The sequence below is a fragment of the Amphiura filiformis genome, chromosome 13 (assembly GCF_039555335.1).
Source record: "Amphiura filiformis chromosome 13, Afil_fr2py, whole genome shotgun sequence".
NCBI lineage: Eukaryota > Metazoa > Echinodermata > Ophiuroidea > Amphilepidida > Amphiuridae > Amphiura > Amphiura filiformis.
The window spans coordinates 30,261,642-30,276,011 of NC_092640.1; the positions used below are offsets into that span (position 1 = coordinate 30,261,642).

The 14,370-nt window shown below is 35.7% G+C and overlaps 1 protein-coding gene across 1 annotated transcript in view; it reads right to left on the bottom strand.

The window, feature by feature from the left end:
* The window catches only part of LOC140167576 (polyamine-transporting ATPase 13A3-like), a 91,904-nt gene that overhangs the window by 19,102 nt on the left and 58,432 nt on the right, over positions 1-14,370 (bottom strand). Inside the window, 10 exon segments of the mRNA XM_072190876.1 lie at positions 559-631; positions 1,759-1,855; positions 3,712-3,864; positions 5,602-5,681; positions 7,746-7,789; positions 7,792-7,849; positions 8,143-8,312; positions 9,477-9,601; positions 10,164-10,284; positions 11,827-11,980. Coding sequence (XP_072046977.1) covers positions 559-631; positions 1,759-1,855; positions 3,712-3,864; positions 5,602-5,681; positions 7,746-7,789; positions 7,792-7,849; positions 8,143-8,312; positions 9,477-9,601; positions 10,164-10,284; positions 11,827-11,980 — 1,075 coding nt within the window.

Below are 14,370 nucleotides of genomic sequence, written 5' to 3' on the forward strand. Positions count from 1 at the left end.
TTAAACAAAGAACTTGAATTGATATGAAACTTAATTGTTTCATATGTGACATGATCAAGGGGAATGAGTCGCATGTCGACCCTGGTCGAAAATGAGTTTTACATACATACATTTCTAAAGAGGACGTTTAGAGCTTTCAGAAATTGAAAACCCCATGTTGATACAACTTTTCTTTGCGAAGTTACATCAATTTATCAATCGCTGAAAACAATATAAAACAAAAGAATTTTAACACTTTCTTTGCCAATATCTCAAAATCAATATTAGCGACATGCGACTCATTTCCCTTGATCGTGTCACATATTACCTGTTAGGGGTAGTCACAGTCATTACTGATGGACCCTGCGCCACTTGTAGGCTGCAAACGTGGTTCCGACATATTCTAATGACGGCGGAATAAATGTAAAGCGCTTTGAGGCTGTTTAAGGCATAAAGCGCTGTATAAATATCTACATTTATTTTTTTTAAATTTTTAATTGAGATGTAGTATCTCAATTAAGTTTCATATCAATCAATATATCAATCAATAATTAAAATATTCCTTTGAAGTTTACTTACTAAATACTGCTGCTGTAGTTGTAATAACCAAGTCTATGTAAAGAAACTGAAAATCACCCAGATTGGAATCAAGCTGGGGAAGAAAATAATAAATATTGATACGAGCTCATAATTCATGATAGATTTGAAGTCATCAGATCTTGGTCAATATTACCATGCAATTAATTATCTTTGTTTTATTATAATAATTAATAACAATCAACACCTTTCAAGGGAACAATCAACCTATGCAATGGGCTATTTCAGTTGATATCCATACACCCTCTGTGGAAGACATGACCTTAATCTTCCACACAGGTACTGTGAATTTCAAATTGGGTTACCTGAATGTGTGACCACATTTGAAATCTACACCCTTGTGCAGGATATTAAGGTCATGTCTTCCATAGAGGGTGTATGGATTTCAACTGGAATAGCCCAATTTTAATTTGTACCAATTATCAATGACACAAATTTACTTTGGTCATAACTACCTAAAGGAGCGTATCCAGGATCTGAACCCCGGATACAATCCTGGCCTGTTGGCTTGTTCAGCGCTACTCCTTCTACTCAGTTTGTCAATTATTTGATTTACCTTCTGTTTGCTCTTGCAATTTAACATCTACAAGAGCAAACCGAAGGTAAAAATATATTGTAATCTGTATCAGGCTTTCCTTATTATCCCTCAAACTTGAATTTAAATTGGCTATTCCAGCTGAAAGACATATACCCCCTATGGAAGATATGATCTTAGTCTCCCAAACAGGGGGTGTAAATGTGTAAATTTCAAATGGAATCACCCAATCAGTAACCCCATTTGAAATTCACACTCCATGTGTTGGAGATTAAAGTCATGTCTTCCATAGGGGGTGTATGGATTTCAACTGGAATAGCCCAATGACCCTATAATTTACTTATATTATTTATTCATTTATCTCTGAATTCCCTTATGATGAGCATACTGTAAAACAATATTTTTGCAGCACAAAATGTTCACAATTTAAAAAAAAACATAATTTTGTGTCACATAAATATCGCAAAACTAACACATATTCTAAAAGGCTATATGAAAAAAAAATGCGTATTCTAAAAGGCTATATGAAAAAAAAAATTGCGAGCATGAAAATTTCACGAACCTATGTCACACACACAAAAAAAGCAATGAAATTTTCATCCACGTGAACATATCATGCTTTACAGTATAAGAAATAGGATCCTTACCCAGTATAAAATGACGACAGTAACAAATTGAATAACGCTATACAATGCCATGTATTTGAATACACCAAATGAGGAGACAAGTGCTGCTCTGCCCTCTCTGAATAAAAGAAGACGAAATCATAAAAAAAGACATGCAATTATAAAGTGTACATTATAAATGTTCTTGAAGATTTTCATCAGGACTGTTCATAGTAAAAAACATCATCAGCTGTACACAGATTGTCATTGCAACAATTAGCCTTTTCGATGTATGGCGTACACAAAAGGAGGGCAGTCTTCAATCTGGGTAAAACCCGGCAAATTCAAAAGACTTTACCCACTTCGTACAGCGCCATCCTATTGTGTCCGCCATATCTTGAAAAGGCTAATAGCATTGATAAAGAAACTGTTAGTTTTCAAATGTCTGCATGTAAGTGGAATTTCATTGGACTAGCATGGATTTACTAATGTGACTAGATCTGATCGAATCAGGCTAAAGTCAGCAATATTGAAACTGAGGTATAGGCAAAAAGAGAGAAGAAAAAACATAAGAAAATGGACATATAAAAGGTTCATAACTTTGCAACCAATTATTCAAGAGACCTGGGGATTCAACATCAGTAATTGTAGGTACTGATCAAGTTAGTAATGGTAGTAACTCAATTGTCAACTTTTCTGACTTTGGCCGGAGTGGACCAGATTGGGTCACAAATAACAATATATTATAAATTGCAATGGGGGAGGAGGAGGAGGGGGTATTTCCCTCAGACTTTTTAAAACTTTTTCCTAGTTGCCCCAACCCAGTAAGAACCAAAAATCATTAAAATCCCACTGGGGGAGGGGGGCAAAATATGCATATATTTTAGATTTTATGTTTTTGGTTTCATTTTGTAACCCTGTTGCCCTGAAAACCAAAGAAATCTGGAACTAAAAAATACTTTGAGAAAACCACATTAAACAAAGCAAATCTAATAACCATACCTAAATAATACAAACCACATTGCTGAGCAACCAGCATCTGTAGTGACAAGTAGATTGTCCCAAAAACAATAGTGTAGAGAAAGGGACAAACAATTTTTCGAATTTTTTTTTATTAGTTAGGAAGTACTATGAGTAACTACTATCTTACATCCTTCCAGCAATTTGTCCTTTTGTCCTGCCTTTGAAATTTGTTTGGTGAGGGCAAGAAACTTGTAAGTGCCATTTTTTGTTGAAATTTAGTTGCCTTCAGATCAAAATATCAGGTCTTTCTATATATCATGGAATATTTGAACGCATATATTTTTCAGATTTTGTACGTGTTTGACTTTGGACTTGTAATTTGAAGGGGTACGCAAAGTGTGCTACTAAAGAAAAATGCTGACACAAACACCGATTACGCTTATTAAAATTAGCAAAGATGACTTCCCTTTAACTTACCTAATAACTGTAGGTACACATGATATATTGGGTGTCTTTGATGTGAAGGGTGATGCTACGGATGCTTCAGCCTCTGACAGGGAGATACCAGCATGAGCCGTCTTGACTTACCTAATTACTGTAGGTACACATGATATATTGGGTGTCTTTGATGTGAAGGGTGATGCTACTGATGCTTCAGCCTCTGATAGGGAGATACCAGCATGAGCCGTCTTGACTTACCTAATTACTGTAGGTACACATGATATATTGGGTGTCTTCGATGTGAAGGGTGATGCTACCGATGCTTCAGCCTCTGATAGGGAGATACCAGCATGAGCCGTCTTGACTTACCTAATTACTGTAGGTACACATGATATATTGGGTGTCTTTGATGTGAAGGGTGATGCTACTGATGCTTCAGCCTCTGACAGGGAGATACCAGCGTGAGCCGTCTTGACTTACCTAATTACTGCAGGTACACACGATATATTGGGTGTCTTTGATGTGAAGGGTGATGCTACTGATGCTTCAGCCTCTGATAGGGAGATACCAGCGTGAGCCGTCTTCACTTACCTAATTACTGTAGGTACACACGATATATTGGGTGTCTTTGATGTGAAGGGTGATGCTACGGATGCTTCGGCCTCTGACAGGGAGATACCAGCGTGAGCTGTCTTCAATGCTCCGCAGTCATTTGCACCATCACCACACATACCAACACAGTAACTAGAAAAGTAAATGTATCGAAAATTATTCAAGACCTGTTGGTACACCACCATGGGGGATGAGACAACTACTCCCCATTCCAGAAAAATACAAATGAAACATCTCTCAATCCTAATTATTCATTTAGTCCTAACTGGAGATAAAAGAAAAAGTTCACTATTTTACTAATTTCTTGAAAAAAGAGCCAAAAACATGCATTTTCGGCATGTTTTCTGACAATTGAGTCACAAAAATCACAGACTTGGAACAAGTCTAAGCATTCAAAATCTTGAGTATATGCCGAAATTTTGCTATAATTTTCACTTTTTTGTGTTACTTTAATTAAATGGTTGGTTATAAGAATGAAACATGTCTTTTCAAAAAATTAGAATGTATAAACTGAAATTAGTCTTAGTACAAGTCTTTGGGCTTGATTGTCACAGCATACGAAAAACACCCTTAAAATGTTTTTAGCCCTTATTTCCAAAAATAAAACTTTTATTGCTAGTTAGAACTAAAGGATTAGGATTTAGCTATGTTGTATTTGGCAAAACAGGATAATATTTTTTTAATCCCAAACAATTACTGCTGTATTTTTCTGGAATAGGGATTACATTTAGGCCTATACCATCAAAACAAAATACATCTCTAGGCCTAATTTGTTTACTGAGGTCGTGAGCAAAAGGCAACCTTTTTTCGGATACTAAAATCTCAATATTTATGGAATAAAGTGTGGAATAAGTCTGTCACTTGGGTCACCCATCTTTAAATAAACACAAACAGTGATAATAATGTCAAAGAGAAAAACATATATGAGAAGATTTTGACTGTTTCGAAAATGGAAGCAATTTGTCATTTTATTAATTTTAAAATGCAATAAAATTATGACTTCTCATCACTTCACTTCAGGCAACAACAAAAAAGTTTTGTTTCCTGTAGGCTGGGCACATTTTTCCAGCCTAATTGTTAGAGGAACTGTACTTTATTTGTCTGCTTTATTTAAAACATCCAATGTAATTTATTTTCATGAAAAAATAATAATGAAAAACATAAAAAAACTATAAAAAAATACAAAATCAACCTTCAGAGGTGCACTAAATTGTTTTCATATTAAACCTATTTAACTAAATCAAACAACATAAAACCTCAATTCACAAAGCATCTACAAGCACAGGTATCATATGTGCCCATCCACCACAAACTGGTCGTAAAGTCGGCATTTTCCATTTTGAGATACAATCAAAAACAGTAATGGATTTCTATGTAAACTATATTAGGAATTTGACCTTTGATGAACCCTAACTTCACTTCCAGATGTCTGATGAAGCTTGTTGAGGTGTCATTTTAAAGCTGAAAGTGAATTCTTCCACAATCTGCAATAAACAGAAAATGACCTAGAGCCGACTTTACTACCACTTCGTGGTGGATGGTCACATATGTGTTGCCATTGCATCACATGCGAACAGACCTATGGGCACGGAAAGCTTGGCTGACCAAAGTAGACCCCAGTGGCAAGGTATTGTCGTGCATGTGTCTGGCACCGGGGTATCCTTTCCCAAAGTTTTCTCTTTTTCTTCTAGCCTTCCCCCTTGCCAAAATAGGCCTAGGTCATTTAGGGTTAATAATGGACTTGGCCGTCAATTTGTGCAATTTGAGGCCTATTTTAGGATAAATCCTGATCTAAAAAATAAATACAAAAAAAAATGCATTTTGCATTTCAGACAACAAGAAACACATTTTTTTGCCTTATCCCCTTACCCTAATTCCTGCAATGATTCCACTAAATGTGTCTTCTGATCTGGTGACATGCGAGCAAAAACAGTTCCCTTCTGTACAATCTGAAATGAAAAATAGTGAACCAGTTAGTACGTTGATGTGTGTTGGTTGAGAATGTTTTTCAAATTCTTTTTAAAAAAGCTCACTGTTTGTTTGAGGTGCAATCCAAGAATCATACAAGGTATTACTAGCAGGAGTGAAAATTATAGCTTTTTACCAGGACTCAGTTGGGGAAAAAGTTAGTACTGGCTACCTGAATAGTTCTAGTCCAACTAAAACAACACTTGCTATGGATGTTTCAAAATCTGTCAGAAATTTTTATCAACACTGATGTTGTTGCGATGACCTTCTGTTTACAGGTTGCCAGTTGGTTTCTTCTTCAGAATGATGCTGAGCAACTTGTTGTAAACAGAAGGTCGTCACAACAACATGAGTGTTGATAAAGAAATCTGGAATTTTGAAAAATCCACAGTAGGTGCTGTTTTAGAAGAACTATAGAACTATGAATTTTGTCTCTATTTATCATCATTATGTATATCTGATGCTGCATTTTGATGTACCTAATTGTTACAGGTTCTGTAAAATTGCACCCCTTAAACTTCTTCATTTCATACAAAATTACTGCAAATGCCCATATCATACTAGCAAACGCAACATGCGATAAAACAATTGCTATAGAAAAAGCATTTTATTTGTGTATATTGTGGAACATCGCTTGTTACTCCATGACTAAACAAGCAAAGGCCAAAAAAAAAATTGTTTGTTTGTCCTCCACAGCTTTGAAAGAGGATGTGTGGGCGGGCAGATTTTGTTTTTATTATTTTTTTTTTTCAGATTTGGCGTATTCCTGGACCTTGCTAGAGCTAAATGATACAATCATTCATGGTGACTTAAAAAAAACAAAATTTTCTTTCTTTAATATGCAGTTAAAGTTATATACTCCAGATCTGAAAAAAAAATTGAATTTTACTAATTTTTATATAAAAAAAAATAGAAAAAAAAAATATTGGTCAGGCCTTAATCTGAGGAGCGGGCGGTGGAGGACAAACAAACAACTTTTTTTTGGCCTAATACACGAGCGTACAACACTACTCTACGCATCCATGTATGCAAGGTTATCTGCATACAACAGCTTACTACGCACAGCCACGCAAAGAAGTATGTTCCACGATGTACACAAATTAAATAATTAGAGAATAAAGGTATTGTTTTTAGCCGCTGGAGTGCATCTATCGTCTCATATAACATGGGCGACATCATTATTTTTAGCGTAAAACAACTCGGCGGAAAAATAATGATGTCGCCTGTGTTATATGAGATGATAGATGCACTCCAGCAGCTAAAAACAATACCTTTATTCTCATTCTGAAACACTTCAATTCAAAATAAATAAAAATATCATAAGTATTACAAATTTTAATCAAATTAAATTCTACATTTTACAAGGAATTACCTAGGGCTTAAAATCGACCAGTCCCGTTGTTGCAGTGCGCCTCCCATTGGTTCAAAAAGTGAGTACGCGTATCGTGTTGATGCACACGCGCTGACCCGTGTGATATCGTGTCATATCACATGGGTAAGAACAAATAAGATTGCAGGAACATTCTCAAGTGTTTAAGAATTTTTCTGTAAAGATCACACGCCTGTAATAATCACTAAACCAGCATTCAGTCATGACTGTCAAAGTTAATTGCTTTGAAGTCAACTGGCTGCGATTTAATGCTATAATGACAGATAGAGATAAAAAGACTAAATCGCGTCTGACGTCAGGGCAAAGGCGCGCTGTGATTGGTTGCCGACCTGCGCAGTACGGCATTTTCTGTCTAGATGTCAGAATTTTAGACGTGAACTAGTCTTTTTATCTCTGTCTTTCATTATAGGACATCTAATCGATTATATTGGCAATCGCTTTTCCAATAAGACCTAAAAAAATTGTTTGATTGGTGTTAACATAAAAAAAATTAGGGTAGGTCGGTTGGCATTTTTTCTTCTTTTTTTTCTATGCTTTTTCAGCTGTAAATTGCGTATGATAAAGGCTTGGGAACTTTTTTTTTTTTTTTTTAATTTTAATTGTTTTTATATGAAAAAAAATAAGAAAAAAAAGGTTAAACGCAACATATGCTTACCTTTGGTATAAGTTCTGGGAAATGTGTCCTGAGTATTGCGAAGATTTGCCGCTCACAGCAAAATGGTAATTATTTACATCATGCTCTTGGTCCCGATGGTATGACTGTCAAATATAAAACAGACAAAATAAGACAAAAAAATATAAGTCTTTGTTGACTGTGGGATGGACTGACCACATGTATACACAAATGATATAATATTGGAACCACACCTTATAAGTTCCCCCTAATGCGTTTTGAAATAAATAAAAAAAAAATGAACTGTAAAATGTATGTCTCAAATTTTGAGATGCTGTGACAAGCTTAGGTACCACTTTAGTATGCGAGTGAACCCCCCAGGTCTTCTGGCACTAATCCCTCGATTTGTACAATATATTACCTGTTCATGTATATGCACTTCCCTGCTGCTTTGTTCCATGCCTTTCTCAGGAGCTGTATCATAACTCCACTCGATCTGTGGGGGCACATCTCCTCCAGGCGCTGTGGCTGTCACCATGATGACCTTTGACCTGGCTGATACCATCCCACAATCCCTTGCTACACTTACTGCTGTCAGCATATTATCACCTGAAATTTTAAGAGATTGGTTACTTTTTACTGATACATATGATTATAGTGTTTTAAAATGAACACAGAAAGCAGGCAAGAGGTCCACCTAAGAAGGACTACATCAAGATGTTGACAGAAGATACAGGACTAACAGGACCAGACATCAAAAATTGTGTGCTGGATACAGCAGTTATGGAGAGCCATTATGCGAGTCCGACTACAAGAATCGACGTAAGCAAGCACGCAAGCAAGCAAGTGCTTTTTTCTATACGTGGCCCAGCATCACCAAAGGATCACCTATCATCGCGCCTCTACAAGCGTGTTGCCGTGTTTTTTGACAGTGCAATATGCACTATTTGCTATAGCTGTGTATTAGATTTCCAGGAATTTCCAGGAACTTTATAGTCTTTCTCGTCTCATGTTGAGAGTAACTTCATGTTAGATTTTGCCGTGGCAGATTCCAATCAGTGCATTAACGTGACTGCGTTTTCAGCGTACAAACAAATCGCCCTCTACACTACGCTTTTGTATATGCCCGGCCGGATTAGGTTAGCGTGTGTGATTGGAATCTGCCACTGTGAAATCTAACATGGCATTACTTTCAACTTGAGATGAAACAGACTATAGTGCTTGCATGCTAAACCACACACAATGTATGAAAATATAACATAGGAGCAAGGCATTCTTTCATGGGAGTAGATTTGAAGACTAGCCCGCTATGTCGAAGGTTCACTATGTTGAACAATGAAATAAGGTTTGGTATTATTTTGTCAAATCTAACCCTAAACCTAATCCTAACTCTATCCCTAACTAACTTTATATAATTTCACCATAGTGAATCTGATTTCATATTGACAAAGCAAATTTTATTTCATATTCAACATATAGCAAACTTTATTTTTGACATGGCGTTTGAACCTTCAACATAGCGAAGTCATTAAACAAGCATAGCAAATCTTCAACATGGGGGGGCTGACATATATTTAGCTGTTCCAGTTGAAATCCATACACCATATGGAAGACATGACCTTAATCTCCCACACAGGGAGTGTGAATTTCAAATGGGGTTAGCTGAATGGATGACTACATTTGAAATTCACACTCCCTGTGTGGGATATTAAGGTCATGTCTTCCATAGAGGGCATATGGATTTCAACTGGAACAGCCCATTTGAGTCCTTACCTGTAACCATAACAGTCCTGATGTCTGCAGCCAGTAGTTGTTTTATGATAGGGGTGGTCTCTGGTTTCAGGGCATTTTGCATGATAAGGAAACCCAAAAAGTTTAAATTGCACTCTACATCGGTCCTGTAAGATAAATACAATAAATAGATACAAATTGGGCTATTCCATTTAAAATCCACACTACCCCTGTGGAAGATTTAGCTAAAGTCTTCCACAGAGGGAGTATAAGTTTTAAATAGAATAGACAATTGGGTAACTTCCATTTGAAATACTCACTCCAGTTGTGGAAGATATAGGTAGAGCCATTATACAGGGGGAGTATGGGTTTCAAAATGATTAACTCTGACTATTTACATTTGAAAAACATACTCTCTCTGTGGAAGATATTTCCAAAATCTTCCACAGGGGTAGTGTGCATTTCAACTGGAATAGCCCAATAAATCAATACAATCAGTTTCTTGAATTAATATATTCATCAGGATTGCTCAGACAAACTGTAATGTTTTCATATACTGTAAAAGTGCAATTTTTTGCGCTACATTTATTTTTGCGCTCCAAGCTGCTATCATGAAAATAACAACACACAAATACATCAATTCAAGATTCAAGCCTATACATGTAACACAAGAAAACAGTACAGTCTTTATAATTTTTTGTGTCAAATTCAATTTTTGGGTGAACCCACCTGGCTATATGCTGGGCTTTTCTCCATGAAAAGTTTGCTTCCATGGGTCTCCATGCTAAGGCGATGACACGAAAACCCTGCTGGGTGTACTTCTCTAAAACTTCTTGAAAATCCAAAGGCACTGTAAAAGATATTCGTTTACGATAAAATATGAACTTTTATTTGATTTCAAACTTAACTGTGGGTGGTGCGATTGTTACACATGGTGTTCTTCTTCTGCGTTAAGTCGATATCGGCAGATTATACTGCATTACACCAACTTTTTGGGTCATGGGCACGGCTTTTGGTGTGTCTCAAATTCACTGTTCAGTTTGGTTCCCTTAGTAAGTCGACTCTTGAAATTTTCATTGTGTTTGCCTTAAGGGCTGGGGTATGAACGTTTGGACAGTATTTATTTTGGGACATTAGAGCACATCAGACATATCGAATTGCATTCTGAATACGTAGAATGTCATTCTGATATCAAATAATTTTGAATTTTTGAAATTAGCAATTTAATACACATTTTATGGCAAATCATTAAAATTGATATTTTGATATTTAACAGTACTTGAAGTAAACTTTATAAATCTGATGATTTATACTTAAAGTGTATGTAGGTGGGTTGAAAAGCCGACGATCAATTGAAAATTTTGACCTTTTCAGATTGAAGATATGGATTTTTTTCCCAAAACACCAAAAAAATTAGGTCTTTTTGGGAAAAAATCCATATCTTCAATATGAAAGGTCAAAATTTTCAATTGACCGTCGGCTTTTCCTCCCTGCTACATACACTTTAAGAATATATCATTAGATTTATATAATTTACTTTCGAGGACGGTTATATATCAAAATTGAAAAATATCAAATTTTTATAATTTGTCATAAAATTTGTATTATATTGTGATTTTCAAAAATGAAAATTATTTGATATCAGAAAGACATGCTTCAGATTCAGAATACAATTCGATAGGTCTGAGGTGCTCTCATGTGCCACAAAAAATACTATCGAAACGCAATAAACGCTCATTTTAGATCCCTTAACTGTTTCTTCTACTGTTGCATTCCACCCTATAATTGCTCTTGGAAAATAGCTGTATCTATATCTGTTCAGTCTTGCATAATTTGTTTTATAGTTGCTGTTCTTCTTCTTCCTCGTTCTTGTTTCATTGATGGGCTCCATAGGTGATGTGCTCAAGCCAAATGAATTTCATTACATGCGAAATCTCCAGAGCTATATTTTGCTGAAAACCCCTTCATATTGGACTTACGTTTCCAGCTAGAGATAGGGCCATTTAAGTAGCAAAACAATAAAGTACAAAGGAAGTTAACTGCTATTATTGGCTATATCTTAAACTCAATATTCCCGACATCCGACTCATTTTGCTTGATCGCATCACATATATGATTATTCTTGTTTATACCCATATGTTATGTGTTATCTTATACATCATTGCTATAGACAAAATATATAATTCTCGCACAATCATGAGAGGATGTACCTTCTGCGTCAGGGTACTTTTCATGGAATAACACAACCGCGCGACCTACATGACTGAACCTTGACCTTGCCTAGCTCCAAAACCTGATTGGTCAATTTTCCAAAGCTGTGTATGCTTGACGCAAATATCTGTGCGTATCCAATTTGGCTCTCATGATCAAGAATAACTGAATTACCACCTACCTGTTTCTTTGTTGGCCAATGATGCCACCATTTCTGGTGAACCTTTGACAAACACCTCCATATTCTTAGCCCCTAGTGTTCTTGTTATTACACTCATTCTTTGCAGGCTTGAAGAGAAAGGAAACTGTCTGATGATACCAATCTCATAGGGGTTCTGAAATCAAACATCAATAACAAATATAATTAATCAGGGTTGTAGCTAGGATATTTTTAGTGCTGGGTGGCATTTGATGAAAATCTTGCATATATGGTTATTTGTTGCCAAAATTGAGTAAATTCTTGACTAATTCAACAAAATTGTGCAATTTTGGACTCTGAGTGGTAGTCACCAATGCTAAAATTGCAGCTGAGTGGTGGGCTCCAAAACTGAGTGGTGGGCTGTGCCGCCCAGCCCACTGTATCTACAACCCTGACAATGGTCATCTGATTATAGTTCCACATGTTTGAAAATAATCCCACCCGGTAATCTTTAGAAAACATGATAAATTGTTATCTGATTATAATCCCATAAGTTTTGGAAACCTTCATGTAAAAGTGGAAATTTTTGCGCAATTAATTTTTTGCTCTTAATTTGCCAATGTTGAACTGTTGCCTTTGTTTTCAAATTTGCGATTTTAAGTTTCCTTACATTGACCTATACACAAAAGGAATATATTCATGTGTTGTTATTTTCACGGTAGCAGCTTAGAAGGCGAAAAGTTCAGAAATTTTTTAATGTAGTATAAATTTCAACTTTACAATAAATGCCATATAGTTGAATCATTGGTTGTCATGAATTCTGCTTGATGCCTGGAAAAATGGTCAATTGGTTTAATAATATGCGTAAAGGAAGGTCTTAAAAAGACATCACCAAGCCAAAATTGTTGTATAAGCTTAAGAAAAATAAGACTATATCTTGTATCGTGTACTTTACACTGCAGTAAAAATTTCAATTGAATGAACGTAGCTATTATGTGATCCGAACGTTATTGTATGTCTCATATTTCAAAGCACAATGTGAACACATGACCTTGGATACAATAATGAAAATATTAACCAATCATGAGTGAGTTGGCATGGTTGCATGGATTCACTCGGCGGGCGTTCATCACACTGTTCACAGCTGTGCTCATTCAAATGAAATTTCTACTGTAGAATTTGTAATTTGTGATGCATGCTTCCAATATCAGTTCACCTGTGTCTATTTGAGTATTTGTTAGTACTTCAGAAGAAATCTGATCTTTGCCAATGCAAAATGTGACTATATAAAAGAGCCCAAAGGCCTACAAAATATTGATTGATTGGCATAACAAGCCCAAGTAATCAGGGTCGGTTTTTTTATTCTTATTTTTTAATTTTTGAAATGTACTTTTTAACTTACTGTCTTGTTTCAAAAGGGATTAATAGTCCTGCAGCGTAGTGACATGATCATGCACTTTTGAAGAAAAGCATGAAAATTCGGATAGCTGTAGAACTGGATAATTCTGGGTACAGGGCCAAGTGAAATTTGTCAATTTTTTTTTTTTTTTTGGTTGCCAAATCCCTTTTTGTGATTTTACTCTGAATTTTTACCACAAAATGTCAATATTGAAATAACTTTAACTTCAAGAGCAAGAGAACAAACTTCACTGTGGAGAATACACATCACAATGCTATGATACTATATTTGGGATCAAATCTCATGTTTTTGTGACTTTTGTCAAACACTCTGAAATGGAATGATATTTGGCATCTTAATGATGTTATGATTTTCATGTGTAATACTTAGATGTAAATGGCTTCAGTATAATTTAATTGTTGTGCTGTTATATTTTATATTTGAATGAAATAAAGATGAATGAATGAATCAATCAGTTCTACTGGTTGCACTGACTTCCGGTCTATATATTGGCCAGTTGCTTTTTCAACAATGACCAGAAGTAAAACGCAAAACATGTCACTCAAAATCTTGTGCTCATAGTGACTGCTTAATTAGTATGACTTTGATATGACCTGCTTTGTGGATAACATTTTAACAATTAATCCCAAAATTATATCACATGCCGAGGCGTAAATAGGAGAAGCTCGAAATAGACCAAAAATTTAGCTTTGATCTGGTTTTTAGACCACTAGTCCTCATTTTGGCATTTTTTTTGCAAAATTTTGTGGGCATTTGTCTTGGTAAAGTATTTTAGTAGCGGGTCAGTGGGACAGTGTTGAATTATTGCCTCCTATCTTGGTGGCCATGGTACATCACTGATCAGATGACAGAGATAATTTGTGACCATTTCATTCAAGGCATTCTAGTGATGGGAAAGAGATAAAAGAGCCACGGGGGGCACTGTTAGCTACTGGGGGCACTGTTAGCTACTGTTGACATTTCCACATGTGTCAAATACTCATACAGGAATAAATTAGCAAGATTAGACATCATGCAACTCTTTTAATGGTTTAATTGGCTTTATAGATGGTATTTAGACTAGAGAGATAAGAGTATAATATATGATAATGACAATATGTGACACGATCAAGGGAAATGAGTCGGATGTCGCTAATATTGATTTTGAGATATTGGCAAAGAAGGTG